The following is a 15,501-nucleotide window of genomic DNA, read 5'->3' as shown; positions in this document are numbered from 1 at the left end:
AAGCACTGGAGGGACGTTTTCCCCTGAGTGCTGCTGATGTGATGTCCCTTACAAGAGGTAGAAGTTCAAAGCCTGTTCTTCAGCCAGAATTAAAGAACCTTTTTCTTGTTTGACATCTTTGGCCCTCCTGTGTCTTATGACACATACCAAAGGAAAGCATCAGAATTTGTGTCATGGGTGGAAACTGGTTTTTTTTCTGTCCTAGAAAAAAGGCTTATATACTCTTAAAGAGTAAGCACTAAAACTGACAACAACCACCAGTAACCAGTAGTCTCCATTCCAAATATTTCCAACCTTTATATACACGGTAGAAATGTTCTTATAAAACTTCTATCACTAATTTTTATTTTCTGCCTTTACTCCCATGTACCTGCCTTACCCCTTTTTTAGGCAGTGATATTATGTTCCAATTTTTTTGTCCCTCTCAGTGTCACAGCCAGTTACTGCAAACAAACAGCAATTCTGTCCAAGCAATTCTGAGTTCAAGCTGCAACATCAAGAACAGAGAGCAGCTCTGCAGAGCCAGGGCAGTGTGGTGCAACACAGACAGAACCCGACTTCTTTTACAGAACAGGGAATAGCTTTTTTTGGCTACTATTGATGACTCTACTATGGCATGGCAGAAGCCACAGCCTCACCCACTTAAGCAGAGCAGAAGCTCCAGCCAATTATTCTGATTTGGTAAAGCTGGGGTGTTTTGATGCCAATGCAACAAGTTTTACTTAAGCAGTATGTTCAAAGGATCAGTTGTGCTGGGCTGTAGCTTTCCCTTTCCTCTTACAAACTAGGATGGAAGCAGTTGCTGCAGCTCCTGTTTCATTATGGTTACAGTCACTCTGTAGCCAGTCAGGGCACAAGTACAAAGGATCCAGGTTCACTGCAACCTTTTTACCACCAATGCAGAAATAAAGCCATTTATTTTTGATAAAATTGTCATTAGTGCAATACATCTTAAAAACAAAAGAATGAAATTAAAGTATTTACACATAACTTAAGCAACAAAACCAATTGTGGTCTGAGGTCATTTTAGTACTTTTTAAAGTAAAAATAAGGCAAATAAAAACTGCTTCAGTGTTCTTTATCCAAACTAATTGAACTTAAAAATCAACGATTGTCTACACATACTGTTAAAAAGTACATGAATTTCCAGACAAGATCAGACATTTCACAGGAGAAAAAAAAATTCCAGAGTTACAGAATTGTTCTTTTTTTAAGTAACATGTAGTTATTTTCAGAAGGCTGACAGACTTCCATTCCTCCTGGCTGAGAGACTCTCAGTGGACTGCATTTCACTTAGACAGGCAGAACTTTCTTCATCATCATTAAAGCTGTTGTATGTGCTCAGCAAAGTGCCGTTTGCTGCTCTGTCATCCTTCCGCAAAGAGAGGGGGAGATTTGCTAGGGTGAAATTAACATCTTTGAAGGCATGCAATAAAAAGATCCCCATAATAATAGTCAGGAAGCCACTGAAGGTGCCAATAATGTCATCAGCCGCCATGTGTTGCCATTCCTTGAAAAGGATGGCAGAACAAGTTAAAACAGATGTTGTAAAGATTACATAATATATTGGAGTCACTATTGAAGTGTTGAATATATCCAGAGCCCTGTTTAAATAGTTGATCTGCGTGCTCACACAGACAGTAAGGCTTAGCAGCAGAATCCAAGACAAGGGATGTTTCAGCACTGGTTTTCCCGCAAAAAGTTCCTTTATAGCGATGCCCAAACCTTTAACACAGGAGACTGATAAGGCTCCAATTACAGAGCAAATTGTTATGTACACGAGAATGTTGGTCTGTCCATGGCGAGGTCCCACCACACATATTAGAATTAAAGACACAATGACAACGAGTGTTGCGAAGACCACAAAACCTGTGGTTGGGGGAAGAAAAAAAATCTTGTTATTTATGGACACTATCAAAAGCATCTGAGGGGTACTGAGAAAACATGTGTTAACAATTTGACCAACCAATTAGCCCTCCATTATCACAGTTAAAATGATTTTAGAGTGAGCTAGCCAGAACAAAGAATGAACCTCAGGCATGCTATATTACCTTTACCAGTCTATTGGCAAGACAGCTGCAGGATTAGATTGCTAAACTGCATTACACACAGACTCACTGAATGCAGATGCCACTGGATACAGTCTTGAGTCTGAACTGACTGTTTTTAGGGACCCCATTTTCAATAATCAAGTCAGTCCTTAAGAACAGGTTTTTAATCTCTGTGCTGGCTACGTCCTTGTGTCTAAGATGGGGATGGCCTTTGTGTAATTAGGATTTTGCAGATGTGCATTTATGAGCACCCCATCTTCCAGGTAAGCATAACAGCTCGTCTCCAGGATTTCACTTCTCAGCAGACACACCACGACACCTACTTTTTCACTTTAAAGGACAGCTCAAAGTTGGGCTTGGAGTCCGAGACACTTCAATCAAAATTTATAAAAGTTTCGTTTATCCACCTGTGCTGCTGCATTTATTTAAACACTCATATCAGTGGTTCACAGCAAAACTCTTCGTTCAAAGCTAGAGAAGTATCACACAAGTCCCCTATGGAATTATGTTACAGAAGTCAAATCTCTGCTTCTTTCGGATAACATGTAGCAGACACAGGCTGCCTTCCTGAAACTTGAGAGCCGCAGTAATGAAATGATAATAAAGAAATGATGCGCTGTGTACATACCAAGGCGGCATTTTACTCACCTGGATCACCCAGCTTGTGGGACATTTCATCCAAAGTTTCTACTTCCTCCTCTTGTGGAGCATGAATTACCATCACAGTTGATCCCAGTATACTTAGCAAACACCCTATTTTTCCATGTAAATTAAGTTTTTCATTTAAAAAGAAGGATGACAGAATGGCACTAAGAAGAAAAAAATGCACCAACAAACATGGAATCAGTAATATTCATTTGCTCATCAACTTATAGGTTGCTTTGACTGTACAGGTCTCTTGCATACACAGTGTACAGCTTAAAATTAGCTACTAGTTATTTTCTATCTCAAGATACTTGCTATGGACAGAACTACCTGTTAGTATTTGGCATCCTCCCCAGAACTATTTTTTTATGCTGCCTGTGAAAAAATGCTCTAAGAACTTGCAAAACTAATTTTAGAAATTCAGGAATGAAAACACTGCTCTTGAATGAAATCCCAAGTTCTTGAAACACAGAGGACAGTAGCTTTTCAGAGATGGAAGTGTCAGTGCATGCTGGAACCCTTTTATATCATGGTCTCTACATATTTGGAGAGACTTAAAGTTACTCCTGATGTTTGTAAGTACTGTTTATTGTTAAGAACAAACCACATTTATTACAGCATAGTTCTGTGACATATTTCTAAATAAATGTTTTGCTTCTCTCTCTCAAATCACACTGCTTTCTGTTAGTGTTTCTTACCTTACAAGAACACTGAGAGCTCCTAAAGGAGTCACTAATGTAGCTGGTGCAAAAGCATAGGCAGCAAAGTTAGCTACTTCGCCAGCTCCCACTGCAGAAGAACAGTAATTAAAAAACAGGGGTTAGGCTGTCACACGACAAACCTGTGACTCAGTGCAAGTGTTGGTGTAGACACAGACATGCAGGAAGGGAACAATGGAAGATTCTATTGATAGCATTCAGCCAGCAGTACTAGCACCTACACCCCTACCCCTCTCCCCCACTATTTTTAAAACAGGCTGTGGAAATGCAACAGGTATTGGAATTAATTCTACCAAATCAGAAGGTGTTTTATTTTAGTGTCTGTGTTCTACTTCCCAGCCTGCCAACTTGATTCACGAACTTCTGCATGGAGCAATCAGCAATACCAGGATACAGCACAGCACGTACAATAAGCCAGTTACCTGAATACAGCCAGTAAGCTGAGAGCTTAAGCAATGAAAAAAAGTTCAGAAAATAGACATAATCCCAAAATATGTTTCCCTCTAAGGAACCCTATATATCTAAGCACTTCTCTGCTCAGACAAAAACCAGAATGTATGTGGTAGCAAAGACATGCAAGACCAATGTCTGCTTAGTTCCACTACAGAAAGAGGGCAGTTAAATTAAAGGAAGAACTTCTGGTGTGAGAGAAGTTATATTAAAATCATTAGACCTGCACCCATCAAAACACCAGACAGCATTAACAGACATTGCAGAATCCCAATCCTGTTCCTTTTTTTATAATCTTTGCTGCCATTTGTGGCATAGTTATTTATTAAAATTATATCATGCGGATTGTATTTTTGGCACTTAGATGAATATATTTTTGATACTTACTTGAAAGAAGTCCAGCCCACCACAGCCACTCCTTAAGGTATGCATGACCACCTTGACCTAAAATTGAAAAATGTTTGCTACTCCACTAAAAAGATACATCAACGCTCCATGACTAGTAACACTCATGACATAAAATCACTTTTGCAGCCCATGCCTTTAAAAACATGGGCAGTCTTTTGATACTTAGGCTTTCTAGGCAGAGAGATTGAGATCAAAGCACCTTCAATTTCTGACATGCATGTGCCTCCTACAGCCTACTCTAAAAACCAGTTATTCCTTTTGTATTAGAAATGGCACTGATGACCATATACGCATTGTTGTGAGAAAGAGTTCTTTCAACTCACTGTATTGACATGAAAAGCCAAGTTACGGTGTCTCTTAGTAAGACTGTCACTCTGTGGAAATCATACATGGCTTATGTGGTTGATTACATGTGAACATTATACTTTTTTCTCATTCCAAACCAGGGAGAATGAATTATGTATCTCAAGATCAACCATCTTTTAGAAGCAAAGGTGACAGGTACTGAATTAAAAGCATTCAGAGTCAGCCTTCTGCATGATCTGAGAATGCTGCAACCATCCTAACTAAATCTATCCTCTCTCAGTTTAAAACCATTGCCCCTTGTCCTGTCACCACAGGCCCTGGTTAAAAAAAAAATGATCTCTGTTATTCTTATAAGCGCCCTTTAGGTGCCCTTCTCGTCTCCAGGCTGAACAACCCCAACTCTGTCAGCCTGTTCGCACAGGAGAAGTGTTGTATCGCTCTGATCATTGTCTGTTCTCTGGACTTGCTCCAACAGGTCCGTGTCCTTTCCATGCTGAGGACCCCTGAGCTGGATGCAGCACTTCAGGTGGAGTCTCACCAGAGCGAGGAGCAGAATCACCTCTCTTGACCTGCTGACCACACCTCATTTGGATACAATTGGCTTTCTGGGATTGACTTTCTGGGCTGTGAGAGCACAAATTGCTGGGTCATTTCCAGCTTTTCATCCACCAGGTCCTTCTTAGCAGGCCTGCTCTTGACCCCTTCATTCCCAGCTGGTGTTGCTCCTGGGGGTTGCCCCAGCTCAGGCCTTGTGCTTGTTCCTGCTGAATCTCATGAGCTTTGCACAGACCCACTCCACAAGCCCATCCAGGTCTCTCTGGATGCCATCCCCTCCCTCTACATCAGCTGCCCCACTCAGCTTGGTGTCATCCACAGACTCACTGACAGAGCACTCAGTACCACTGTCTGTAACACTGATGAAGATATTTAATAGCATTTCTCCGAGTATGAACCCTGGAGGGACACTGCTTGTTACACTCAATTACTACACGTGATTTTTAGGTTTCCAAAACAATCTCTTGACACTCAAACATCATTAACTCTCCTAAATTTCAGTCACTCAGGAGCACAGGTATAGTTAAGAGTGCTGCTTCCAAGTTCAATTTGCAAGTACAATGTCGACTTAACTGACACATAAATGACAAGTGTCCCCAGAGGGCATTACATACAAATTAAATATCACACACAGGGTTAGGGGTATCTGACACCAGAGGACAAACATATCAGCTCTACGGTTTAGGTTTCATATACAAGTAACAAACAAAAAAGTCAAAACAAGATCATTAGTTTAGCAATCTGTTAAATAGCAAAATCTGAACATCAGCAATTCATTAAAAGATGTATTTACCTGCTCTCATGGAGCCTTTCCTGGCTAACCGGAGGAGACCTTTCTTTTTCAGGATGAAACTTCCTCCAATGAAAATGCTGGAACTCATAGCCAACACCAGACCAATACAGAAGTCATATCTCCCACGAGTCTGGCTCATCTCGTAAACTACTAAACACTGTCACATTGATCAATGAGGAGCTGAACTTCTGTTACTCAACACAAAATGATGCAACACTGAAACCTGAGCAAAATAAACACATCAGAATTAAACTGGTAGGAATATTCTGTACAGGAAAATCTTCAACAGCTCACGTGACTGGTTCTCCTGTAAATGGTCTCAGTGCTAACAGCATTAAAAAAAAAAGGCAATCCTTGACGCATGTGTAAGCCTGCACCATGGATGAGTAACTAACAAGTCTGAACACAGAGAAGGAAGGGTTTCTGACCTGGCATATAAAAACTGAAACCCAAACAAACAGAAGTTCTTTCAGAAATGTTAAGGAAAGCTTATAAATATGTGATTTATTTTTCTTTTCACTGAGTACACAGATCTGTGGCTGGCACACCATGTAACTGATGATACTGATCAAACAATTACTTACGTTGAAATCAGTTTGTAAGAGAGTTTGAGAACAGTCACAGCATTTCTTGTACATAAACTCCCTAGAAAAACAAAAGAAACTATTAGAAGGGTGTTTAATGATACAGTCATTTCCATAACACTAACAAGCCTGAGACATGCATGCACATGCAATAATTCTTTAAAAAACAGGAAAATCTAGCAAGCAATAAGACATTTGTTTGTTGGATCTCTATTACAGAGTTTCCCGTACTTGAACCAAGTATCTGTTTCTTCAAAACCTGCTTTCTTTCAATTCTACTTTTCCCTGTACTTTCATGCTTCTGACTTTGATTAATTTGCTATATCCCTAGGAGAAACCTAGCAAAGACCCACAGGTAGGTAAACATCAAAACTGAACACAGATCCTCTTACTTGCATCCAGTGAGGCTGTGAAAAAGTAGGGGAAAACAGTCCCATTTAATAAGCACTCAACTTGGCACTATTCAAAATGCTGCAAGAGCCACAGTTCAAAATATTCAAATGCTCTTCCCTTAATCCTTGCATAGTAATTTTTAGTATCTTATTTTGTAGGAGAAACTAAGTAAATGATCTACAAGAAAGTGCTTTCATTTTCTAGCAACTTTTAAAAACAAACTAGATTTTTGCATGATACAAAATCACCTATGGAACAAAACAAATAATTATTGTGTGAGACAGACCAAACTCAGCCACCGCACCAACCGCAAAAAATATTCCCCTGGTTTTGAATTCAAACAAGACCTTCAGTCCCCTGAAGAATAAAGGGATTTTTTAATGCAAGGAAAAATATCAACAGACTTCTGTGACTGTTCTCTCTACCACCTCTTCTAGCACATGTAAGGCACACTCTGTTCAGGTAATTCAGCTATGAATGTTCTTCCAGCTCCAGCTGGTGCAAATTGTGACACTGATACAGCAACACCTGGGGGAAAAGAGGCTGCTTTTGCTAAACTTTTAACTCTACCACTTTTTTCAACAGTTGTTACTTTAGTTATATTACTAAAGGAAGTACTTTTACTAAGACAGCTATCTATACTTTTTTTTCCTTTTCTTCTTTCACTGGCTTGCATCTCTTCACCTGCACTGACAGAGGTAAAGAGCATCACTTAGTTCCATCCTGACATCTGCCACCCACTGCATCTCAGAGACAAGAGAGAAGCACAGGCTGCTTTTCTTTGCAGCAAAGGAAGAATCTGATTGCAGAAGAATGAGGAAACTTGTAAGCTAACAGGCAATTTTATTAATTTAAACTTAAAAAGGATGCTACAGTCCAAAACTAGCAGTTCTCCTTTCCCTCATATCCCTAATACACTAAAGAGTTTTTGATGCCCTGTCAACCACTTTGTCAAACTTGTAAATGGCTCAAATTTTAACCACTTCCATTACATTAATTCAGGTAAATTACAGTTAGCTCTTCTCCTCAGCTTTATCTGTCCTTACAGACATAGAATAATAGAATAATAAAATCATAGAATTGATTGGGTTGGAAAAGAACTCCAAGATCATCAAGTCCAACCCTTGGTCCAACTCCAGTCCACTACCAGATCATGGCACTCAGTGCCACGTCCAGTCTCAGTTTAAAAACCTCCAGGGATGGGGAATTCACCACCCTTCTGGGCAGGCCATTCCAATGCCTGATTACTCTCTCTGGAAAGAAGTTTTTTCTGATATCCAACTTAAATTTCCCCTGGCAGAGCTTGAGCCCGTGCCCCCTTGTCCTATTGCTGAGTGCCTGGGAGAAGAGACCAACCCCCACCTGGCTAGAACTTCCCTTCAGGTAGTTCTAGACAGTGATGAGGTCACCTCTGAGCCTCCTCTTCTCCAGGCTAAACAACCCCAGCTCCCTCAGCCTCTCCCCACCGGACTTGTGCTCAAGTCCCTTCACCAGCCTTGTTGCTCTTCTCTGGCCCAGCTCCAGCCCTTCAATATCTTTCCTGAACTGAGGGGCCCAGAACTGAACACAATACTCAAGGTAAGTCATGGCCAGTCCCATTTCTGACTGGGCTGGACTGCCATACTAAGGTTTACACAGATTGTCTGCAGTTGCAGACAAATGTCACACAGTCATGGTGAACTCAGCCTCTCTCAGAGGAGATGTGGTTCCCTTTGCATACAGCACAGATAGAAGTTGCATGTGTAGAACCAACGTGTACAGCTGCAAGGTCACAGCAATACCATGCACCAGAAGCCTTTCACTTCACAAAATTAGCAGTATAATTCTAACCCTAAGACTTAGTAAAGAAGAAGAACTAATGTGTCCTCAAAAATACAAGCAAGAAAAATTATCTTCGGAAATGAGAAAAGACAATGCCATGAAATGAGCAGTTTCTGGAATAAATTGGGCTCTCATTTTTCTGCTTCAGGACATGCCAAAGTTGCTGCATCCCAGCAGTCAGGGCCACTACTGGGTTACAAACAGGGGAGAAGCCAGAAAATGTAGGAGTTAAACAAAACTGGCAGAAGTGGAGTTCTATAAAGGTTCTTTAATCAAGTTCACCTCTGATTTTAACACAGAGAACATTTCACCCACTCAGGGCATGGAGGAATTCTACTTTGCTGATCTGATCTCAGAGGAGGACAAAGAGATGAGACTCTCCTATCCACAGAAGCTACAACATTTACAACACCTCCAAAAACCACTTGTTAAGGAGCTGCCCTTGGATCTGCTGGTATCATGAGTCATAACTTTCAGCACACAACAGTGCAAGGGCAGCCTAAACAAGGAACATATACTGGGTTTGATGGTTAACAAACAGGGAGAAATGGAGAAATCTGGAATGTAAAAGATCCTGTGGGACATAAGCAAATCCAGATTAGCCACAATTTTTGTTTGTTTATTTTCAAGATACAACCAAACAGTTTCACAAATGCTGGGAGGACACAGACTCTGGTCTAAAACACAAAGCAACCCTTCTTTGACTCTTTGCTTAAAAGTGCCTTTCTCCCCAAAGCAGCACAAACACAGGACTGAAAGATGTTACATTTATTGTAGCAAGTAAGCTCTCTAAATATTCAGAAACACTAGAAGTGGTGTAGTGAGATGAAACAATAGTTTATATTTAAAAGCAGAACAGCATAAGTATGTGGGAGATATCATTCAAAGAAAATCAGAATTGCTTCCACAAGCCATACATTGTATGGCATCAATAATTAGAGTTGGGAAAGGCAGACATGGGAGATTGTTCCAACTTTACCTATTTGGACACAAGCCCTCTAGAGTTCAGTAAACAGTCTTATAAGACTTACAAGAAGTAATTTAAATATATGCTACACTATTTAAATGCCAGAATTCACAGTTTTCTTATCTAAAACCTGATCTTTTAAACTGTGAACAGGATGATGTCACTAAATAAAAAACTACCTTAACAGGCCATTTACTTAAACCCTTTGCCACTTAGCACATCATTCACTGCTGCTTCTCATTACAAATAATTCAGCCAAGCTTGTCCCAGGAAATAGTTGCAAAGGAAACTTTACAAACACGGTAGCCATGCTTTGATGCTTTTAGGGACTCTCATTATCTAATGATCTTCACTTAGATCTTCATTTTTACTACCAAACCCATTGTGTTTGTCCATTCTTGGAAAAGATACAAGTCCCTTTATCTTTGCACCCACATCCCAGGGTCACTCTGCCAGCTGGATCTTGGCACCTCCTGCTGTGCCACCCTCTGGGTTCTTTCCCATTGGCTTTTTTTAAATGCAACTCCCAAAGGTCCATACAGTGCTTTAGCTTGAGTTATTATTACTTTCACACATCTAGACTGTTATTTCTTCTTATGCACCCAAAATGGGTGGTTTCCTTAGCCCTTTCTCAGCAGTCACCTCCTGTTGACTTATCTTCAACTTCCCTATTAATACAACCTCCTACACTTGTACAGCAAACTATTCCTACCTGGGTACAGTATCTTCTATTCACTCCTATTAAAAAAAATCTCTTTTTTTTTAGAAATGTTTCCTGAAAATATTCACCTGAGGTTACATACTGTCAACCTTTTCCTGCTCTGTGTCATTGATTATTTCTTTGTCTTTCCAGCCAGATCACTCACATTAAACAGCACAAGGTTCAGATATGACTCATATGCAAGATTTTTAAACAAACGCCTGCTTTGGCAAGACAGGTTCCTCCAGGTACAGCCATTCTGCAGCTTTTGAACTGTTCTGTGGTATTTTATTGTAAAATCTGCTCTTTTAATAAAGCACCTTTTTAATGCCTTCCTAGGCACAAAGCTTTTCAGGAAAGAAAAAGGGGTTGAATCAAAACCTGCTTTAACAAATACACGTTGACTATTATGTGTCACATTGGCTATTATGTGTTCACTTCTTCTGTCCACAGACATAAAATTACAGGAAACTGAAATGCTCCCTAACAAAACAAAAATCCAAATGCTCCATGATGAGCCTTTAGAAGACTCGCTATACGTACTGATTTTGTTCCAAAATCCAGAGGCATTCACTTCTTAAATATTTCAAAGTTAGGTTTCTAAACCAGAAGTTCTAAATAATATTAATTGGCATTTTAAGAATTCAGAAAAAAACCTGTCCATTATTTCAAGCTGAGTTCATTTTCATGCACAACACACCAGACTTTACAATGTCTCATCTATAATTCAAAAAGGGACAGTATTTTTGTTTACAAACACAAAGCAATGTGATTTTAAATTTAATCTTCCTTAGGTATGTCTTGCTTTAAGTGTTTTTTCATCCCTTTCCTTTTCACTTCACAAATCAAATAACTTGTGATCTAAGCTACTCTTTAGAAGGCACCATGTTAAAGCTGAACTAAAATACTATACTAGTCTTTTAATTTTTTTCTGTAACTTAGGAGCTAAGGCACTTTCCTTGCAAAACAACTAAAAAGGTTTTAATTTTTGGCTTTGGTATGGTGAGCTTTCAAAGGATGTTTCTATAACTCAAGGTAAGAATGACAGAATATGCTGAGTTGGAAAGGACCCACAAGGATCAAGGCCATGTCCTGGCCCTGCACAGGACAGCCCCAAAAATCACACCATATGGCTCAACACACACAGGTTTGAACTCCACCAGGTGAGGGGCTGTGACACTGGGGAGCCTGTTGTAGTGCCTGACCACTCTCCTGGTGAAGAACATCCTCCTGATATCCAAACTCAACCTCCCCTGACACAGCTTCATGCCATTCTCCCAGGTCCAGTTACTGGTCATCAGAGAGGAGAGATCAGTGTCCCTTCGCTTACCCTCCCGAGCAAGCTGTAGATTGCAATGAGGTCCCCACTCAGCCTCCTCCAGGCTAAACAAAGCAAATTACCTCTGCCACTCCTTACGGCTTCCCCTCTGGGGCCTTCACCATAGAATCATAGAATCGATGGGTTGGAAAAGACCTCTGAGATCATCAAGTCCAACCCTTGGCCCAACTCCAGTCCACTACCAGATCACGGCACTCAGTGCCACGTCCAATCTCATTTTAAAAACCTCCAGGGATGGGGAATCCACCACCCTTCTGGGCAGGCCATTTCAATGCCTGATTACTCTCTCTGGAAAGAATTTTTTTCTGATCTCCAACTTAAATTTCCCCTGGCAGAGCTTGAGCCCGTGCCCCCTTGTCCTATTGCTGAGTGCCTGGGAGAAGAGACCAGCCCCCACCTGGCTAGAACTTCCCTTCAGGTAGTTCTAGACAGTGATGAGGTCACCTCTAAGCCTCCTCTTCTCCAGGCTAAACAATCCCAGCTCCCTCAGTCTCTCCCCATAGGACTTGTGCTCCAGTCCCTTCACCAGCCTTGTTGCTCTTCTCTGGACCTGCTCCAGCACCTCAATATCCTTTCTGAACTGAGGGGCCCAGAACTGAACACAGTACTCAAGGTGTGGCCTCACCAATGCAGAGTACAGGGGAAGGATCACTTCCCTGGTCCTGCTGGCCACGCTATTTTTGATACAGGCCAGGATCCCATTGGCCTTCTTGGCCACCTGGGCACACTGTTGGCTCATGCTGAGCTTCCTGTCAATTAGTACTCCAAGGTCCCTTTCTGCCTGGCTGTTCTCCAGCCACTCTGTGCCCAGTCTGTAGCGCTGCAGGGGGTTGTTGTGGCCAAAGTGCAGGACCCGGCACTTGGCCTTATTGAACTTCATCCCATTGGAATCAGCCCATCTCTCAAGTCTATCCAGATCCCTCTGCAGAGCCCTCCTGCCTTCCAGCCCTCCTTTGGATATACCGAACTCTGAGGCAAGTGGAGAGTATGAACACAGAAATATTCTCACTAAGGTTACTAAAACCACCCAAATAACTGAGGAAGACTTGAATCACTTAGTTAGGTGTATGTTCTGTCCACTCATGAACACATCTTTTAAATACAGGTATAGAGAGAACAATGAAGGGACAGACATAACACAGTATTAGGTAAAAGAGCTGCCAGTTCAAAACTTAGTTATGTGCATGTTTAAAAGGCCAAGATGCATGAACACAGTACTCAAAGATTATATATATCCACTGTTCAGGACACAATACATTCAATTTTGCACTGCAAATCTGCCCCAATACAGATACAGTTTTCCAGCTCTGTCACATGACAGACTGATACACACATCACAAACTCATACACATAATTATTTAATATTCCATAGGCAAACTAAAAAAAAATCTGTTTATAATGCTATATATATATGCACATATACTAGCATGTGCTCAGAAAGCAAAACATATCTTAACCATTCTAGTTGCCTATTTTAAACAGTTTAGTCAAACTATGGTGAAATTTATTCTTTGCAAAACAGATTTCTATTTAAAAAGCAAAAGCAACAAGCATTACACTTTTTGAAACCAGGAGGAAGCAAAAAAAATGCCACACTAAAAACTTATTCTTTGCATGGTCTACTTGTAGCTATTCACTTTATGGAAAGAATGACCTTTAATTAAAGCATTTTCCCATAAAGATAAAAATAGCTTCACTAGAAGAGTGTTATTTATTAACTGAATGCAAACTGCAGACAGTGCTACAGACAGCTGATACTGTATTGACTGTCTGCCTGGAAATCTATCAAAATAGACTCCAGACTTGCTTCACTTTTGCTGTACCTGACACCAGATCCACTCTCAGTGGGAGGAGTCATCACCATAGGGTCACTGACACTCCACCTTTAGTATTTAAGATGGGCAGTTCTAAATTTATGATAACTCAGGATGCTAAAGTCCAATCTAGACATTAGTTACTGCTACTCCTTTGACATGACTGATACAGCATCTTACTACCTGCTTGCTCTTTGCCAGGATTTTATCCTTAAAATTAACACTTTAACAAAAGCAGAACAAGTGTGACACTGACTTTTAAATACAATGATACTGACAAAAACTAATGCAGTAATTTCCTATCCATGAAGCTGTCATCTTTCCAGGGGAAAAAACTCCAACTCTGTACAACAAGGCACATCAAAAGCATTAAGAAAGAGCCACGATGATTTATGTTTATTATTGTTTAACTAAAAACATTGAAGACATTGCAATGAAATGGAGAAAGTTGACTGCTTGAAAAAGAAAAGATCAGACAAAAAAAAAAACAACCAGGGGCAAAAGAGTCAGATCCAGGCAACATCCTCACGGTGTATGAACAAACATACATCATCATTCTGAATCACAAAATCAATTAGGTTGTAAAAGACCTCTGAGATCGTCGAGTCCAACGTGCGATCCAACACCATCGTGTCAACGAGACCGTGGCACTCATTGCCACTTCCAGTCCTTCCTTAAACACCTCCAGGGATAGTGACTCCACCACTTCCCTGGGTAGCCCATTCCAATGCCCAGCCACTTTTTCTGTAATGAAATTTTTCCTATTTTTTCCAACCTAAACCTCCCCTGGCACAGCTTACGCCTAGAATAAAATATAATGCAAAATTAACTATTTTCCATGTCAAACTAAAGCACTGCCAGGGCTCTGAAGTTCTGTCGAAGCTGCTCAGTTCAACCCTGAACCAAACCGAGCACGAACCGGCCGAGCTCCCTGGTTTCAGCTCCAATCCGGGGCACAGCGGCGGCGGAGCTCCGGCAGACCCTGGACACTGTACCTCGCCACTTCTGCCCGGCCGGAGAGCCACACAAACACCCACACTGAGGGTTTTTAATCTCTGCCGTCTCAGCCCAAACCACGGCAAGCTTCCCACTGCGGAGAAACCACCCCTGTGCTCCCGCAGGCACGTCCGAGGCCGGAGCCGCCCTCGGCCCGTCGCTCTCACCCGCAGCGCCCCGGGCCTTGCGCCGAGGGAGCCTCGCCTGCCCCTGCCCCTGCCCCCGCCCCCGCCCCCGAGAGGCCCCTGCCCGCCTCTCCCCGCCCTTACCTGCGGCCACGGCCCCCTCACATCCCCGCCAGGAGCGGCGAGCGAAGAGGAGGAGACGGCGGCGGGGGAGGCCGGAGCGGGCGGCGGGAGCGGCCGGTGCCCGCGCGCTGCACCGCCATGAGGGGACGGGACGGGACAAGGGACCGGCACCGGGAGAGCGGGCGGGGAACGGCGGCGAGAGTGAAGCGGCGTCCCTGCCCCAGCCGCCCGCTCCGCTCCGCGGGTTCCGGCAGCGCCCGCCGGAAGGGGCGCGGCCCCGGCCCTGGGCCCGCCCGCCGTGGGTCACCTTCCGCTTCCCTGGCACTGCCCCCCCGGCTAGCGCCTGCTCCGGGGGGAGGGGGGCTGCCCTGGGGGGCCCGGTGAGCTGCTCCGAGGGGTCTATGAGCTGCCCCCGGGGGTCTGTGAGCTACTCCGGGGCCCGGTGAGCTGCCGTGGGGCTGGGGGAGCTGTTCCGGGGGGTCTGTGAGCTGCCCCGGGGTGAGGGGAGCTGCTCCCGGACACAGCTGTGAGAAACAAAAGTCTCAACCTCGTAGGGTTTTAATTAAACTTTATTATATGATAATAGCAATTTCAGCATGCTGGGCATGATAGACGCAAGCATTGCTCACCATCGCACCCCAAACACAGTGTAATTCTAGCATTTGTTTAGTCCCTTCATACATATTAATTTAACTCATGCACAAACATTTTA

At 42.5% G+C, this 15,501-nt stretch overlaps 1 protein-coding gene across 1 annotated transcript; it reads right to left on the bottom strand.

The window, feature by feature from the left end:
• Window positions 1-898: 898 nt before the first annotated feature.
• Window positions 899-15,060, bottom strand: NIPA2 (NIPA magnesium transporter 2). Its single transcript, XM_071547921.1, has 7 exons — window positions 14,811-15,060; window positions 6,512-6,572; window positions 5,928-6,150; window positions 4,253-4,309; window positions 3,395-3,485; window positions 2,700-2,860; window positions 899-1,869 (listed from the first exon to the last, which is right to left on the bottom strand). The coding sequence occupies exons 3-7, from the start codon at window positions 6,064-6,066 to the stop codon at window positions 1,232-1,234; spliced, it is 1,086 nt and encodes a 361-aa protein (XP_071404022.1). The 5' UTR covers window positions 6,067-6,150; window positions 6,512-6,572; window positions 14,811-15,060; the 3' UTR covers window positions 899-1,231.
• Between the last annotated feature and the right edge of the window lie 441 nt (window positions 15,061-15,501).

Source organism: Pithys albifrons, chromosome 1 (assembly GCF_047495875.1).
Source record: "Pithys albifrons albifrons isolate INPA30051 chromosome 1, PitAlb_v1, whole genome shotgun sequence".
Lineage (NCBI taxonomy): Eukaryota > Metazoa > Chordata > Aves > Passeriformes > Thamnophilidae > Pithys > Pithys albifrons.
The sequence above is the reverse complement of the archived record's forward strand: the minus strand, read 5'-3'. Positions and strand labels throughout refer to the sequence as shown.